The sequence below is a fragment of the Bombina bombina genome, chromosome 1 (genome assembly GCF_027579735.1).
Source record: "Bombina bombina isolate aBomBom1 chromosome 1, aBomBom1.pri, whole genome shotgun sequence".
Taxonomy (NCBI): Eukaryota; Metazoa; Chordata; class Amphibia; order Anura; family Bombinatoridae; genus Bombina; species Bombina bombina.
Window position 1 is genome coordinate 869,457,387 of NC_069499.1, and position 18,834 is coordinate 869,476,220.

Below are 18,834 nucleotides of genomic sequence, written 5' to 3' on the forward strand. Positions count from 1 at the left end.
CTCGGGGGTTCATCAGGTTTCAGTCGGACAACATCACGACTGTAGCTTACATCAACCATCAGGGAGGGACAAGAAGCTCCCTAGCAATGATGGAAGTATCAAAGATAATTCGCTGGGCAGAGTCTCACTCTTGCCACCTGTCAGCAATCCACATCCCGGGAGTGGAGAACTGGGAGGCGGATTTTTTAAGTCGTCAGACTTTTCATCCGGGGGAGTGGGAACTTCATCCGGAGGTCTTTGCCCAAATACTTCGACGTTGGGGCAAACCAGAGATAGATCTCATGGCGTCTCGACAGAACGCCAAGCTTCCTCGTTACGGGTCCAGATCCAGGGATCCGGGAGCGGTCCTGATAGATGCTTTGACAGCACCTTGGACCTTCAGGATGGCTTATGTGTTTCCACCCTTCCCGATGCTTCCTTGATTGATTGCCAGAATCAAGCAGGAGAGAGCATCAGTGATTCTAATAGCACCTGCATGGCCACGCAGGACTTGGTATGCAGATCTGGTGGACATGTCATCCTGTCCACCTTGGTCTCTACCTCTGAAACAGGACCTTCTGATACAGGGTCCTTTCAAACATCAAAATCTAACTTCTCTGAAGCTGACTGCTTGGAAATTGAACGCTTGATTTTATCAAAACGTGGTTTTTCTGAGTCAGTTATTGATACCTTAATACAGGCTAGGAAGCCTGTTACCAGAAAAATTTACCATAAGATATGGCGTAAATACCTATATTGGTGCGAATCCAAAGGTTACTCTTGGAGTAAGGTTAGGATTCCTAGGATATTGTCTTTTCTACAAGAAGGTTTAGAAAAGGGTTTATCTGCTAGTTCCTTAAAGGGACAGATCTCAGCTCTGTCCATTCTGTTGCACAAACGTATGTCAGAAGTTCCAGACGTTCAGGCTTTTTGTCAGGCTTTGGCCAGGATTAAGCCTGTGTTTAAAACTGTTGCTCCGCCATGGAGTTTAAACCTTGTTCTTAACGTTTTACAGGGCGTTCCGTTTGAACCCCTTCATTCCATTGATATAAAGTTGTTATCTTGGAAAGTTCTATTTTTAATGGCTATTTCCTCGGCTCGAATCACATTGTGATTCTCCTTATTTGATTTTTCACTCGGATAAGGTAGTTCTGCGTACTAAACCTGGGTTCTTACCTAAGGTAGTCACTAACAGGAATATCAATCAAGAGATTGTTGTTCCATCCTTGTGTCCAAATCCTTCTTCAAAGAAGGAACGTCTTCTGCACAATCTGGATGTAGTTCGTGCCCTAAAATTTTACTTACAGGCAACTAAAGAATTTCGACAAACGTCTTCCCTGTTTGTCGTTTACTCTGGTCAGAGGAGAGGTCAAAAAGCTTCTGCTACCTCTCTCTCTTTTTGGCTTCGTAGCATAATTCGTTTGGCTTATGAGACTGCTGGACAGCAGCCTCCTGAAAGAATTACAGCTCATTCCACTAGAGCTGTGGCTTCCACTTGGGCCTTTAAGAATGAGGCCTCTGTTGAACAGATTTGCAAGGCTGCAACTTGGTCTTCACTTCATACTTTTTCCAAATTTTACAAATTTGACACTTTTGCTTCTTCGGAGGCTATTTTTGGGAGAAAGGTTCTTCAGGCAGTGGTTCCTTCTGTATAAAGAGCCTGCCTATCCCTCCCGTCATCCGTGTACTTTTGCTTTGGTATTGGTATCCCAGAAGTAATGATGACCCGTGGACTGATCACACTTAACAGGAGAAAACATAATTTATGCTTACCTGATAAATTCCTTTCTCCTGTAGTGTGATCAGTCCACGGCCCGCCCTGTTTTTTTGCGGCAGGTAAATATTTTTTAAATTATACTCCAGTCACCACTTCACCCTTGGCTTCTCCTTTCTCGTTGGTCCTTGGTCGAATGACTGGGAGTGACGTAGAGGGGAGGAGCTATATGCAGCTCTGCTGGGTGAATCCTCTTGCACTTCCTGTTGGGGAGGAGTAATATCCCAGAAGTAATGATGACCCGTGGACTGATCACACTACAGGAGAAAGGAATTTATCAGGTAAGCATAAATTATGTTTTCACTGTTATTTCAAATTTTAGCAAAATTTGTTTCCCTTAAAGGCACAGTAACGTTTTTTTATATTGCTTGTTTAACTTGATGTAAAGTGTTTTCCAAGCTTGCTAGTCTCATTGCTAGTCTGTATAAACATGTCTGACATAGAGGAAACTCCTTGATCATTATGTTTAAAAGCCATGGTGGAACCCCATAGGAGAATGTGTACTAAATGTATTGATTTCACTTTAAACAATAAAGATCAGCTTTTATCTTTAAAAAATTTATCACCAGAGGATTCTGGTGAGGGGGAAGTTATGCCGACTAACTCTCCCCACGTGTCGAACCCTTTGACTCCCGCTCAAGGGACTCACGCTAAAATGGCGCCAAGTACATCAAAGACGCCCATAGCGATTACTTTGCAGGACATGGCGGCAATCATGGATAATACCCTGTCAGCGGTATTAGCTAGACTGCCTCAATTCAGAGGAAAGCACGATAGCTCTGGGGTTAGACGTAGTACAGAGCGCGCAGATGCCTTAAGGCCCATGTCTGATACTGCGTCACAATATGCAAAAGCTGAGGAAGGAGAGCTTCAGTCTGTGGGTGACATTTCTGATTCGGGGAAACCTGATTCAGATATTTCTACTTTTAAATTTAAGCTTGAGAACCTCCGTGTATTGCTTGGGGTTAGCTGCTCTGAATGACTGTGACACAATTGCAGTACCAGAGAAATTGTGTAGACTGGATAAATACTATGCAGTGCCGGTGTGTACTGATGTTTTTCCAATACCTAAAAGGTTTACAGAAATTATTAATAAGGAGTGGGATAGACCCAGTGTGCCGTTTCCCCCCCCCCCTCCTATTTTTAGAAAAATGTTTCCAATAGACACCACCACACGGGACTTATGGCAGACGGTCCCTAAGGTGGAGGGAGCAGTTTCTACTTTAGCAAAGCGTACCACTATCCCTGTCGAGGACAGTTGTGCTTTTTCAGATCCAATGGATAAAAAATTAGAAGGTTACCTTAAGAAAATGTTTATTCAACAAGGTTTTATCCTGCAGCCCCTTGCATGCATTGCGCCTGTCACTGCTGCTGCAGCGTTCTGGTTTGAGTCTCTGGAAGAGGCCTTTCAGACAGCTACTCCATTGACTGAAATACTTGACAAGCTTAGAACACTTAAGCTAGCTAATTCTTTTGTTTCTGATGCCATTGTTCATTTGACTAAACTAACGGCTAAGAATTCTGGATTCGCCATCCAGGCGCGTATGGCGCTATGGCTTAAATCTTGGTCAGCTGACGTGACTTCAAAGTCTAAATTACTTAACATTCCCTTCAAGGGGCAGACCCTATTCGGGCCTGGTTTGAAGGAAATTATTGCTGACATTACTGGAGGTAAGGGTCATACCCTTCCTCAGGACAGGGCCAAATCAAAGGCCAAACAGTCTAATTTTCGTGCATTTCGAAACTTCAAGGCAGGTGCAGCATCAACTTCCTCTGCTACAAAACAAGAGGGAACTTTTGCTCAATCCAAGCCGGGCTGGAAACCTAACCAGTCCTGGAACAAAGGCAAGGAGGCCAGAAAGCCTGCTGCTGCCTCTAAGACAGCATGAAGGAACGGCGCCCTATCCGGTAACGGATCTAGTAGGGGGCAGACTTTCTCTCTTCGCCCAGGCATGGGCAAGAGATGTTCAGGATCCCTGGGCGTTGGAGATCATATCTCAGGGATATCTTCTGGACTTCAAAGCTTCCCCTCCTCAAGGGAGAATTCATCTTTCGAGATTATCTGTAAACCAGATAAAGAAAGAGGCATTCTTACGCTGTGTGCAAGACCTCCTAGTTATGGGAGTGATCTGTCCAGTTCCACTGACGGAACAGGGACAGGGTTTTTATTCAAATCTGTTTGTGGAACCTTCAGACCCATTTTGGATCTAAAGATCTTAAAAAAATTCCTCAGAGTTCCATCATTCAAAATGGAAACTATTCGGACCACCCTACCTATGATCCAGGTGGGTCAGTACATGACCACAGTGGATTTGAAGGATGCTTACCTTCACATACCGATTCACAAAGATCATCATTGGTTCCTAAGGTTTGCCTTTCTGGACAGGCATTACCAATTTGTGGCTCTTCCCTTCGGGTTAGCTACAGCTCCAAGAATCTTTATAAAGGTTCTGGGATCGCTTCTGGCGGTCCTAAGACCGCGAGGTATGTCAGTGGCCCCTTATCTGGACGACATCCTGATACAGGCGTCAAGCTTTCAGATTGCCAAGTCACATACGGACATAGTTCTGGCATTTCTCAGGTCACATGGGTGGAAGGTGAACGAGGAAAAGAGTTATCTATCCCCACTCACAAGAGTCTCCTTCCTAGGGACTCTGATAGATTCTGTAAAAATGAAGATTTACCTGACAGAATCCAGGTTATCAAAGCTTCTAAAATCTTGCAGTGTTCTTCATTCTATTCCGCGCCCTTCGGTGGCTCAGTGTATGGAAGTAATCGGCTTGATGGTAGCGGCGATGGACATAGTGCCATTTGCGCGCCTACATCTCAGACCGCTGCAACTATGCATGCTCAGTCAGTGGAATGGGGATTACACAGATTTGTCCCCTCTGCTAAATCTGGATCAAGAGACCAGAGATTCTCTTCTCTGGTGGCTATCTCGGGTCCATCTGTCCAAAGGTATGACCTTTCGCAGGCCAGATTGGACAATTGAAACAATAGATGCCAGCCTTCTAGGTTGGGGTGCAGTCTGGAATTCCCTGAAGGCTCAGGGATCGTGGACTCAGGAGGAGAAACTCCTCCCAATAAATATTCTGGAGTTAAGAGCAATATTCAATGCTCTTCTAGCTTGGCCTCAGTTAGCAACCCTGAGGTTCATCAGATTTCAGTCGGACAACATCACGACTGTGGCTTACATCAACCATCAAGGGGGAACCAGGAGTTCCCTAGCGATGTTAGAAGTCTCCAAGATAATTCGCTGGGCAGAGACTCACTCTTGCCACCTATCAGCAATCCATATCCCAGGTGTAGAGAACTGGGAGGCGGATTTTCTAAGTCGTCAGACTTTTCATCCGGGGGAGTGGGAACTCCATCCGGAGGTGTTTGCTCAATTGGTTCTAGCAGCGCCTTGGTTCTTCAATCTGGCTTATGTGTTTCCACCGTTTCCTCTGCTCCCTCGACTGATTGCCAAAATCAAACAGGAGAGAGCATCAGTGATCTTGATAGCGCCTGCGTGGCCACGCAGGACCTGGTATGCAGACCTAGTGGACATGTCATCCTTTCCACCATGGACCCTGCCTCTGAGACAAGACCTTCTACTACAAGGTCCTTTCAATCATCCAAATCTAATTTCTCTGAGACTGACTGCATGGAGATTGAACGCTTGATTTTATCAAAGCGTGGCTTCTCCGAGTCAGTCATTGATACCCTTATACAGACACGAAGCCTGTCACTAGGAACATCTAACATAAGATATGGCGTAAATACCTTTTTTGGTGTGAATCCAAGAATTACTCATGGAGTAAGGTTAGGATTCCTAGGATATTGTCCTTTCTCCAAGAGGGTTTGGAAAAAGGATTATCAGCTAGTTCTTTAAAGGGACAGATTTCTGCTCTGTCTATTCTTTTGCACAAGCGTCTGGCAGAAGTTCCAGACGTTCAAGCTTTTTGTCAGGCTTTGGTTAGAAATAAGCCTGTGTTTAAACCTGTTGCTCCCCCAGGGGTTCCGTTTGAACCCCTTCATTCCATTGATTCAAGGGGTTCCGTTTGAACCCCTTCATTCCATTGATATCAAACTTTTATCTTGGAAAGTTCTGTTTTTGATGGCTATTTCCTCGGCTCGGAGAGTCTCTGAGTTATGTGATTCTCCTTATCTGATTTTCCATTCAGATAAAGTAGTTCTGCGTACAAACCTGGGTTTTTACCTAAGGTAGTTTCTAACAAGAATATCAATCAAGAGATTGTTGTTCCATCATTGTGGCCTAATCCTTCTTCAAAGAAGGAACGCCTTTTACATAATCTGGACGTGGTCCATGCTTTAAAGTTTTACTTACAAGCTACTAAAGATTTTCGCCAAACATCTACACTGTTTGTTGTTTACTCTGGACAGAGGAGAGGTCAAAAAGCTTCGGCAACCTCTCTTTCTTTTTGGCTTCGGAGCGTAATACGCTTAGCCTATGAGACTGCTGGACAGCAGCCCCCTGAAAGGATTATAGCTCATTCTACTAGAGCTGTGGCTTCCACCTGGGCCTTTAAAAATGAGCAGATTTGCAAGGTGGCGACTTGGTCTTCGCTTCATACCTTTTCAAAATTTTACAAATTTGATACTTTTGCTTCTTCGGAGGCTATTTTTGGGAGAAAGGATCTACAGGCAGTGGTTCCTTCCATCTAAGCCTGCCTTGTCCCTCCCTTCATCCGTGTACTTTAGCTTTGGTATTGGTATCCCACAAGTAATGGTCAAAATTTTAATTTAAACTACAGTCACCACTGCACCCTATGGTTTCTCCTTTCTCGGCTTGTTTCGGTCGAATGACTGGATATGGCAGTTAGGGGAGGAGCTATATAGCAGCTCTGCTGTGGGTGATCCTCTTGCAACTTCCTGTTGGGAAGGAGAATATCCCACAAGTAATGGATGATCCGTGGACTGGATACACCACAAGAGAAATAAATTTATCAGGTAAGCATAAATTATGTTTTTTTTATTGTGTTTATTTGGGGTTTCTTTAAATTTGTTTTTCCCAACACAATATATATATCTTTGCTGAAAGTAGTTTTGGGTAGTAGTTCACTTCTAATACTGCTAAAATGCTCAGACAATGCAACCTCTGATTGGCTGTATCACCATTGTCTACCAATAGCCAAATAAAGTAACGTCACAAATCCTCATAAGCCTATTCCTGTGTTTAGTCTCTAAATGTCTAACATGCAGAGCTATGCTAGAAAATAAGTGATCTAACTTAAAGGTACATAAATAGTCAAACCTGAAATGGACATGAGTGTTTCAAGTTTAAATAGGAACATATGTGTCTAGTAAAATGTATTACTGATCTATTGGCATATGTATGTATGCTGTGGGTGCCCACAGTAGTAGCACTTTTGCTATACTTGTATTCAGAATGGAAATTCTCATGTTAAATTAGACTATGCCTGACAAAAAAAAACAAGTAGATAAGGGTTAAGAGAGAGTAATATCCAGTGGTCGTGAGGAATGTAATAAAACTGCTTCTACCCCAGTAGCTGCCAGCACTGTTAGCAAGAATTATTAGTAGCTCCCACCTGCAAGTAACCAGTAAATTAAGAAGTACACCGTACTCAAAGGCAGGTGTAACATACAGTGTAGAGCCCCAGCACCTTCAGTTCCTCTTCTGGCAATCCACATCCACCTTAGCTGGTCCAGTGTCCCAGATGTTGTGTGACTTTGTTTGACCAGCATGCTAGTCACATGACCAAAGCAGATAATGAAGGGAAATTAAGTCCTAGCACTCATGAAAAAGTTAGAAATAAATAAGATACCTACAGTAGGCGTAGCTTTTTTGGATTGGAATAGAGCATGTAAGGGGGTAATGGCCTTCAGAATTACATTTTAATATTTTAAAATTCTCCAAAAAAATATATGAAAATGTTAATTGCAGATGGATTCATATTATTAAGTGGACAAACCTACGTTTGTTAAAATGATGGAGAATCCATGGGTATAACAAAGGTTAAGATTTACTATCACAAAAAAAACCCCATTAGTTTCTCTCATCGTTTCGTAAAAAGACAGTGCCTCCGGCGGCGGCACAGCGCTTTCTCTAATGAGGTGACATTATCACCTCTAGACCAATAGCACGGCTAATGTTAGGAGGAGAGCTATAGCAGAGCGTGCTCACGAGGTAGGGGTGGGCTGTGGAGTTTTGATTGGATCCGGCGCAACAATAGGATTTAGTAAAAGAAACAATATGAGACGGGGAGGACTGATAAAAGTATTATGCAGTATGATGAAGCTACAAAATTGTAATGTTTAATGAAAAAAAAAATATTGTATAGCCGCTTTAAAACAATTACATAATTATGTAGTGAAATAAAAAATATATATATAACATTTACAGACCCTTTAAAATCAGCCCTCATAAATACTACATTTAAATGGTCGTCATGTTTTATTTGGGCATTGGCTCTATCTCTTTTGCTTCAGCGAAGGCCTGTGAAACCCCCTGCAAAAAAAAAAAAAATTACATTCATTTTTACATTTTTTTTCATGTATTTAAAAATATTTTTTGTTATTGTTTATGTAAAACGGACAGTTTTATTAAAATAATTGAAGGCTTTTCCTTTGGTTAGGAACAACTTACAAAATAAAGCCAAAAACCACCTGTGCTTACATTTGTTTTTTGATGGATTGGAAAGAGGTCCAGGGAAAACTCAACTTTTAAAATAATGTCTGTCACCCTTTCTTGAAGAACATTAAATAAACCATCTATCTTTTCTATGTAAATAACTCATTTTAAAATCTATTACAGTAGAGCTTGCACTATAACTGGTTGTCTAGGGCTATATTAGATAAATAGTGATCATGTTATATTTTATTTTAAAGGGACACAAAATACATTTATTTTTTCTTGATTCGGATAGAGCAGAGAATTTTTCCAAACTTTTATTTGTAACCAGCAATGCATACAGAAGGAAGACAAAAGAAAAAAACATATCTTGCGCCACGCAGGGCCCATAAGAACAAAAAAGAGATAACATAGAATCAAAAACAAAGGATATTTATCAATGTTATCAACATTTCACAGAATTGAATTGTATACTCTGCTGGGTTTTTTTTTTGGTTTTTTTTTTAAACCATTCTCTCAGTCATCATGACCTTCATGACGTCACATAAAAAAAACAAAAAAACACACAGATTAAAAAAAAAAACCCCAAAAAACCAATTACATGAACTATGTCATTGACATCATATATTTGCGCAGATTGATAATCTCTACCGACCTATATAACAGGGTCATACTAGAGTCTATACACAATGTCTAAAGACTTTGAGATCTCTTGTACTCTTGGATTTTCCCTTGTTCGTTCTGTTGTCACGATTTGATCCTTATCTAGATCTAAATATTAATCGAATCAGTAATCGAGGTCCAAACCAAATATAAGACGACAACAACAGCCACTAAATAAGACAAGCCATAACGATACAGCACATAACAATACTACATAGCTAAAAAGGAAAGAAAAAAAAAAATTAAGGGAAAACAAGTCACCAGAGCAGAGAATTTTAAACAACTTTTTAATTTACTTCTATTATCAAATTTGCTTTATTCTCTTGTATCCTTTATTGACGGAGCAGCAATGCACTACTGGGTGCTGGCTAAACAGATCTGTAAGCCAATGACAGGAAGCATATAAGTAAAGCCACCAATATCACTGCTACTCCTGTATGCTTTTCCACAAATGATACCAAGAGAATGAAACAAATTAGATATTAGAAGTAAATTGGAAAATTGTTTAAAATTACATGCAAGTTTTATTTTTTTCTTTACCGTCTCTTTATTTGTATGTAATTTATACTTATACAAAATTGTGTAAGGTACAGCACTCACCTACGCATAGAACACAAAATACCCCTAACTCTGGAACCAAACATTAGATTTCACAAAATTAATAATACAGAAGTGCTAAAAAGCTGGTGTTATAATACCCCAGAACACATAAATTATATGCAATTGCATTTATTCAAATAGATATTTAAAACCAATTCTTACTCATATTAACAATACAGCATAAAACAAATAAAAGAGCAATTATAACAATATTAACAATACATCATAAAACAAATAAAAGAGCAATTATAACAATTTGTATCCTTAATTGCTAAATGGTAAAAAAATTATCTCATAATATAAATTTATTAGAAGATCACAGTAGATTGAAATGTTGTGGATTTTCTCCAGTTTACAACAGTCACACCGGCAGTATAGATGAGCTTAGAATCTGTCCCAGATAGAAATGAATACCTCACAGGGGTCACTTTCCCACTGGCTGATAAGGATATCTCCAAGTGCTATATTGCATGAAGTTTTCTCTTATTCTCCTGTATATCTATTGACGAGTTACCTCTCTGCAGTCCTTAGAGTATTGCTAAAGTGTTCCCTCATGGAATGATAAATATGGGCAACACATTTGCCTTACAATTTGCAATAAGATGCGGACAGGTTCACGACATGTGAATCCTGTCCTCTTGCAAATTGATAAATCTTGTCTTTAAAGGGACAGTAAAGTAAAAAAAAGTTCCAATTTACTATTGTTATCAAATTTTCTTTGTTCTCTTGGTAACTTTTATTGAAGAGTAAAACTAGGTAGGCGCATAAGAGCTCAGGAGTGTGCACATTTCATAAGTATGCTATGGCAGCAGTGTTTTGCAACATTATATGTAGCTTTGTTATACAATGTTGCAGAACACTGCTGCCATAGAGTACTAAAGACACATGCACACTCCTCAGCGCTTATGAGCCTACCTAGTTTTACTCTTCAATAAAAGATACCAAGAGAAAGAAGCAAATTTGATAACAGAAGTAAATTGGAAAGTTGTTTAAAATTGCATGCTCTATCTGAATCACAAAACTTTAATTTTGACTTTACTGTCCCTTTAAGCGTTTTTTTATAACTTCGGTATTATTGATTTGTATGTATTGTACATCTTGGCAATATCTGCATTAACTAATTATTTGACTATTCTGGAGACTAAAACCGTTATAAGAATAAATGCGTTATATAATAATAGCTCTCTCTATATATAAAGAAAACAGCAAAAAAGGTATTGCAATAAAAACACTACTCTGATTATTTGAATAAAGTGTTTATATTTTTGGTGTGAATGTGACTATGAATTTTCTTTTTAGATTTATTTGACAGACAACTAAAACATAATTTATGCTTACCAGATAAATTCCTTTCCTTCCTGGCAGGGAGAGTCCACAACTTCATTCCTTACTGTTGGGAAATACAACACCTGGCCACCAGGAGGAGGCAAAGACACCCCAGCCAAAGGCATAAATATCCCTCCCACTTCCCCTATCCCCCAGTCATTCTGCCGAGGGAACAAGGAAAAGTAGGAGAAATATCGGGGTATAAAAGGTGCCAGAAGAAAAAAATATAAAAAGGGAGCCGCCCATCAAAAACACCACACCACAGCCTGCAAAACTTTTCTCCCGAAAGCTGCTTTTCTCCCGAAAGCTGTTTACATCAAACGTGTAAAATTTAGAAAAAGTGTGTAAGGAGGACCAGGTAGCCGCCTTACAAATCTGTACAAGAACAATTCCAGCAAGAGAGCTGGACAGGATACTAACTGGAAAAGCACTCTACCCTCATACGTATGGGCTAAGTGTATATATGTTTTAAAATATATTAACTTTATTAATTTTATTTAAAAAAGGGTTACACACAATAAAAACAGTTGCAGCAAGTAAAAGTGGTTTACAAACTAATGTAGTGAAAAGGGTGGATAGTTACAAATTCTTATCGTGAATTGATATAATGGATAGTAACTCCCAGCTAAATGGTAAATCTTAATGGTAAAAGGTATGTTTGTAATCTGCTGTGGGCTAACATCCCTGCAAAATAGGGCCAAACCTATTAGGGGCCACTATTCAGTCAAAGTGTGTACTCATATATTATATACCTCACTGAATATTATATGGATACTAAAATAAATTGTACCCATATGTACTCTATGATAGAGTATTGCAACAGTAGTGGTATGGCTAGATATTGATACCTTGTAGGTTACATGTAGTTTGCACTAATATATACAAATTACTTGTTAGTGTGCCCGTGGGTCACAATTAGAATATTGGTTGCTCCACAGATTATAGGTATATCTCCGCCGTCATTTGTACAGCCCAATATCTAAAATAGAGCCTGTGTATATAAATGAAACCACAGGAGTTACTGTGTATTCAAACGTTAAGTTACAGTATAACCAACGACTTGCAACTAGCTTTGTATCGGTTGCTATTAATTAATTATAAAGTTACATATCATATACTTTTGTTTTAAAGATTTTCAGCAACCTCCAAAGGAGTGTAGTAATACTTAACGAGGAGGCTTATACAGATTATTTGTTAGTGTGCCCATGGATCACAGAATAAAAATAAAATGACAACGCTAATAAGCTAGGGCCAAGTATAGATCTATACACACTCTACTTGAGTAAAATCTCTAATACTGTATATGTAATCAAGACATATTATAGTAGGTGGCACAAATACAAGGTGAAGAATCTTAGTAAAAATATATATAGTACAATCTATTTTGTAAAACTGGTAAAAGCTGGGGGAAGTCTCCCCAAACACACGCTAAAATATTGTTAACAATAAACTGTCAGAAATTTCAGTGTAAAAACATATAATATATAAAGTAAGTCCACATAAGTAGGAAACCAAGGAAAAAATGTTCAAGTGTATACGGTTATCTCCTCGGTAGGAGGAATAATAATATTGAGTACCTTGTTAATAGGAAGATAGGAAGAACAACAGAACCTCCTATTTTGGATCCTTCTGTGTATCCGGGGATGGCTGAAACAAATTACTATTTGAGTGAAATACCTTCAGATTAATTTTTTCGTTGGTTTGTACCGTATTAACGGCTGAATCAGTAGTGGATAATACTTCGTAATTAGGCTTTTTTTTTTCACCACTCCGGGCGGGTTCTGCAATATTCAGCAGAAATCAGCTAGCGTGCTCCGCATACAGGTGCTGCTGACAATTACTCTCCTTGGCTGTTTGACGTGTCTGCGTTTCTGGCGTAAGGTGTCAGGGTCAAAGGTCACCAGATTTTAGGAGAAAAAGGTGACAAATAGCACTATTAAAAGCAAATGATGTTGAAGAATACCACTATTGGTGGCTGTTAGATCACTCTGTTAGATTACTCTGTTGATACACGCCGGTATCCACAACAAAGTTTGTGTCCATATATACCTCCCTCTGTTCGAAATCGGAACTCCTCGGGTTAGGTATATTTTTTAACAAGGTAGCAAAGCAGATGAATGTCCTTGTCAACGCGTTTCGCCCACTTGTGGGCTTTATCAAGACTTAAATTTTGCTGGTTCTGCTTTTCCGGTTAGTATCCTGTCCAGCTCTCTTGCTGGAATTGTTCTTGTATATGTTTCTCTCTGATACTCAGCACCTATACACAATTACATAGTATAACTATATATTAGATTATATTCCATACATTTAAATATAGTGTTCCCTCAAAGTAACAAGAGTGGTGCCATTGCTCATCTCTCAAAGTTTGCCTTACAAATCTGATCCGTTGAGGCTTCGTTCTTAAAAGCCCAAGAGGAAGACACTGATCTAGTGGAATGAGCCGTTATCCTTGCAGGAGGCTGTCGTCCCGCTGTCTCATAAGCTAAGCAGATGACACTCCTCAAACAGAAAGATAGAGAAGTTGTAGTAGCCTTCTGCCCCTTACGCTTCCCCGTATAGATGACAAACAAGAAGATTGTCTGAATTCCTTAATAGCCTGAAGATAGAACTTCAAGGCACGAACCACATCTAGGTTGTGAAGCAAACGTTCCTTCGCTGAAGAAGGATTAGGACACAAGGAAGGAACCATAACTTCTTGATTAATATTACGATTCAACACCACCTTAGGGCGGAACCCTAGTTTAGTGCGTAAAACCGCATTATCTGCATGAAAAAACAGATAAGGGGGGTCACATTGCAAAGCACAAATATCAGAAACTCTGCGCAAAGAGGCAATAGCAAACAAAAAAAAAAAGAACATTCCAAGATAACAATTTAATGTCAACAGTATGCATCGGTTTAAAGGAGCCTGCTGCAAAACACTAAGAACAAGATTGAGGCTCCAAGGTGGAGCCCCAGATCTAAACACAGGTCTGATCCTAGCCAGAGCCTTAACAAAGGACTGCACATCCGGAAGATCAGACAATCTTTTGTGCAGTAACACTGACAGGGCCGATATCTGTCCCTTCAGGGAACTAGCAGATAAACCCTTCTCCATTCCATCCTGGAGGAAAGCTAAAATTCTGGCAACCTTAACCTTATGGCAGGAAAAGCCACACTCTTCACACCAGTACAAATAAGTCCTCCGCACTTTATGGTAGATATGACGAGTAACTGGTGGTAATCCAGTGCCAAAAGAAACAGAATGGTGGATACATTCAAGAAATCGTCCAGGTAAGGAGCTACTGCAATACCTCGTGTTGTGGCAAAAGCTAGAATAGCCCCCAGAACCTTCGTACAAAATCTTTGGAGCAGTAGCTAGGCCAAATGGAAGAGCTATGAACTGGAAGTGCTGGTCCAGAAAAGCAAACATCAGGAACTAAAAATGTTCCCTGTGAATTTGGACTTGAAGGTATGTATCCTTCAGGTCTATTGTGGTCATAAACTGTCTTTCCTGAACCAGAGGAAGGATTAACCTATTGTCTCCATACTCAGAAACTTGTTTAGACACTTCAGGTCCAGAATTTGATGAAAAGTTCCCTCCTTCTTTAAAACCACGAAAAGGTTTGAATAAAACCCCAAACCTTTCTGCTGTAGGTACCGTGACAATTACCCCTAGAGAGGAGAGATCCAGTACGCAACCTAAGAAGGTAGCCCTCTTTTCTGGTCTTGTAGACAGACTGGAGAGTAGGAATCTGCCCCTAGGCAGATGAGACTTGAATCCTATCCTGTTTCCTTGAGATACAACCTCCAGGACCCAAGGGTCCTGTACATCCTGGAACCAAGTGTCTGAAAAAAGAGACAGTCTTCCCCCTACTCAATCCGATCACGGATCTGGGGCCACCCCTTTATGCTGATTTGTTCTCTGCAGGCTTCTTAGTCTGTTTGGACTTATTCCAGGAGTGAGTCTGCTTCCAAGTACTCTTTGGCTGCTCGGACTTGGATGAGGACTGCTGTCGTTGTGACTTGTCAGCACGAAAAGAATGAAAATTAGACAGTTGCCGTCCCTTAGGCCTATTCTTCTTATCCTACGGTAGGAAGGCACCTTTCCCTCCGGTAACCATAGAGATAATGGGGTCCAGCCCTGGACCGAATAAAATCTTCCCCTTGAAGGGAAGAGAAAGAAATCTGGATTTAGAAGTCATATATGCAGACCAAGACTTCAACCAGAGAGCCCGGCGGGCTACAACTGCAAAGCTAGAAGCATTTGCATTTATGCTTATAATCTGCATATTTGCATCACAGATGAAAGAGCTAGCAATTCTCAGTGCTTTAATTCTCTCCTGAATATCCTCGAGGGGAGTCTCCACCTCAGTGAGCTCCGACAGAGTGTCGCACCAGTAGGTACCTGCTCCAGCAACCGTGGCTACAGCATGTAAAAACCATGTATGTCTAAAAGAAGAACTGTCCTCCAGAGGGATAGTAGTATGCTTAGCCAGCGTAGAGATAGCGCCATCCACCTTAGGGGATGGAGCCCCACAAATCTAATTAAGTCAGGGACCCGGAATAATTTTTTAAAAGTAGACGAGGGGGAAAAAGAAATTCCTACTCTTTCCTATTCGTTACTAATAATGTTCGCCATCTTAACTGGCACAGGAAAAGTCAGATGGACCTTCCTATCTTCATAAACCCTGTTAGGGGTCTTAGGTTCCTCAGGGAGTGTAGCCTCTGGAACCTCTAGTGTAGACAGAACCTCCTTTAATAAAAAATGCAGATGCTCAATTTTAAATCTAAAGGAGGGGTCCCTCCACGGAAGGAGATTTAGAAACCAAAGTCTCAGACTCAGAAAGTTCAGCCTCTGAAGCTACAGAGGTTAACTCATCCTCAGATAGCTGGGATATAGTAGCTAAATCTAACAAATATTTAGATGACTCTAGGTCAGGAGAACTATGTTTAACCTTTCTCTTGCGTTTGCTAGAGCGAGGTAAGGCATTCAGGGCCGCAGACACTGCTGATTGTAACTGTGCAGTAAAGTCCACTGGAAAAAGGCCCCCTCCAGATGAAGGATTAGTTGAGCCGCGGGGAACTGCATGTTTAGAGGGTAATGTAGAAATGGTGGTAATTTCTCGGGACCCAGATTCCTGAGAAGTAGACGGCTCAGAAGGGCTAATAGCGCTATGAGTATTAGCAGGCTTGTCTCCCTTCTTAGACTTTAGAACAGTGTTTAGGCAAATGGAACAAAATTGAGCAGGTGGGCAAACCACAGCCTCCTCACAATATAAACAGGAATTATTAATCAGTACAGAAGGAGTAGAGTCCTCCATAGCTTTGTATATACCCACAGAAGGACAAACCAAAAACGTTTTTATTTTAAAAAAATGGCACCTTAATACTGCCAATGGCTGGGGCACTCACCACCTCCTAGACCAAGACAGCTAACAGTTAAAATGCTGTCCTGAGGAATAATGTCTGCAGCAGGGTCTTAGGAAATGAAAAAGTCTGCACCCAGTCACGTGGTGCATCAGACAGGACTTCCTCTGCTATGAAAAAGGGCGATAAGCTATTATGAGCTACGCAACACTTCAAAAACTAAAGTAAAACCTGTTTGTTCCAAGCCAAAAAACACACAGTCTATGAGCCCAAAAAAAACTCACATTAAGCAGATATAAATCCCCAAGCCGTTCTAATAATCTCCCTTAAGGAGATATTAACCCTTGATCCTATCGAGGTATAAAGGAGCCACACTGTAACCCTGTATAGCGTTTTAAAGTGTATATATAAAAAAAATGGTCTTACCCTCCAGGATTCATGCTGCGGAACAGGCACAGCCTCTCAAGTGTGACAGTCTTGCAGCAGTGCTTCTGACATGGACTTGAGTGTGCAACTCCAGACTCTAACTTTCATCAATACTCTCACTGAGAGATTGACATGATTACTTAAAACTCCAGTCCATTCTCGAAGGGAACATACCTATTACAGGACTATCCAAATATTCTGACACTTCTCTGCCACCTCCTATATTGATGAAAGGCAAAGAATGACTGGGGGATAGGGGAAGTGGGAGGGATATTTAAGCCTTTGGCTGTGGTGTCTTTGCCTCCTTCTGGTGTCCAGGTGTTGTAAGGACAGGTACAGTAAGGAATGAAGTCTCCCTGCCTTATGGAAGGAAAAGTGTGTTCTTTTTCCCTTAAAACAAACACACCATGATGTTTTGAAATGTATAGATGCAATAAGTTCTTGTATCTGAGGATGCTATCACATGAACAATGTACCCTATTTCTGAGCAATAGAAAGTCTGTCATTTGTTTTTGTCTTGCGTCCATTTAGAACATTTTAGTTTCATATTAAATATTTTCACAAACTGTATACTCTTCCCCAGGAAATGTGTTTATTTTAAAGATTATTTATATTTAATATATGTCATTTTTTAAAAAGAACCCCAAAAAGTAACCATTGATAAAAGTGACACTTACCGTAAAAAACAAACAAAAAAAAACAGGAAAAAAACGCCAACCTGCAGTGTTAATTTACTTTTGTATTTATTCTGGCAATTGTCTTGTTATAGTACTGATATCTTTTTTTTTGTGATTAATTGATAATGTTTATTTTATTCCCAACTTTAGCCTAACCATGGGACAGCTGTATGAGAAAGAAAAAGATGAAGATGGCTTTTTGTATGTGGCTTACAGTGGAGAAAACACATTTGGTGTTTAATGTATTTGCAGCTTGTGTATCCTGTAAATAACTGTTTTCTGTTCTGATCATGCATAACTGCCCACCTTGTAGTTTAGGTGCATCAAATCCGATATTTCAGTTATACAGAAGTATTGTTTTTAATGTGTTAGACTAGTAATTTAATGTGACAGGTTTTTTTTGTGCTTGAAGGATGATTATGTAATTCAATTTTTTCTATACTGGAAGTAGTGGTTGGATAACTGAAACCATGTCTAAAGATTATTATGGATTTAGTTATAACCCCTTTGCTTCCAGAAAGGCAGGCAAGGGGTTAACAGATAATTTGCTGAGTATATGGAGATAAGACTATTAATAATTAATATTGTTAACCAGTAATTATCTTGTTAACCATATCTAAGGTATTCAATTTTAAATAAAATGTTCCAATAAATTATTTGCAAAGCTTAGTTTTGTGTGTGTGCTTTTTTATCTCTAGCCAGAAATTAATGTATTCTCTTTTATAATTATAATTTTTGAAGGGCAAATAAGTCTTTAATACACAAATGTGTTATCAATAACAGTTAAAAGATACATGAAACCCAAAAGTTTTCTTTCATAATTCAGATAGAGTATAAGATTTCTAAAAACTTTCCAATTTACTTTTAATATCAAATTTACTTGGTATACTTTTTTTGAAAAGTAGATAGGCTTAGGAGCGTTATATAGCAGGTTTGCAAAAATGCTTTTGAGCACTAGATGTCATATAGTAGTCCAGACACATGCATGCTCTTGATCCTACCGAACTTATTTTTCAACAAGGATAGAAAGAGAACAAAGTAAATTGTGCATTCTAAATAGTTAAAGAAAAATTAGGTTCCATTAAGTTTTGTTTGCATGACGATTCAGGTCTTTGTTTTCTAGTAGCTTAAAGGGACAGTTTACTCAAAAATGTTCTCCCCTTTAATTCCCAATTATCCACTTTACCTGCTGGAGTGTATTAAATTGTTTACAAGTATTTCCATTAACCTTATATTGGCATTTGAATTAGTTTATTTAGCCTGTGGTATCCCCACCCATCCTGAAAGTTTTTGGCCTCAAGGCCAAGCTGTGTTAACACAGCCAGTAGAAGAAATGACACTCCCAGTGGGTTATAGAACAGATAAGGTAATAAAATGTTAATTTTCCATTGTTCTCTCCAAGTATGGTGATTGGTTTATGGATAGATATAAGATAAAGAAGCAGG

At 39.7% G+C, this 18,834-nt stretch overlaps 1 protein-coding gene across 1 annotated transcript in view; it reads left to right on the forward strand.

Annotated features, from left to right (window-relative positions):
- Positions 1-18,058, forward strand: part of GABARAPL2 (GABA type A receptor associated protein like 2) — a 32,744-nt gene extending 14,686 nt beyond the window's left edge. Inside the window, exon 4 of the mRNA XM_053699527.1 lies at positions 17,540-18,058. Coding sequence (XP_053555502.1) covers positions 17,540-17,630 — 91 coding nt within the window. The 3' untranslated portion in view covers positions 17,631-18,058. The remainder of the gene's footprint in view (positions 1-17,539) is intronic.
- The last annotated feature ends 776 nt before the right edge of the window (positions 18,059-18,834 follow it).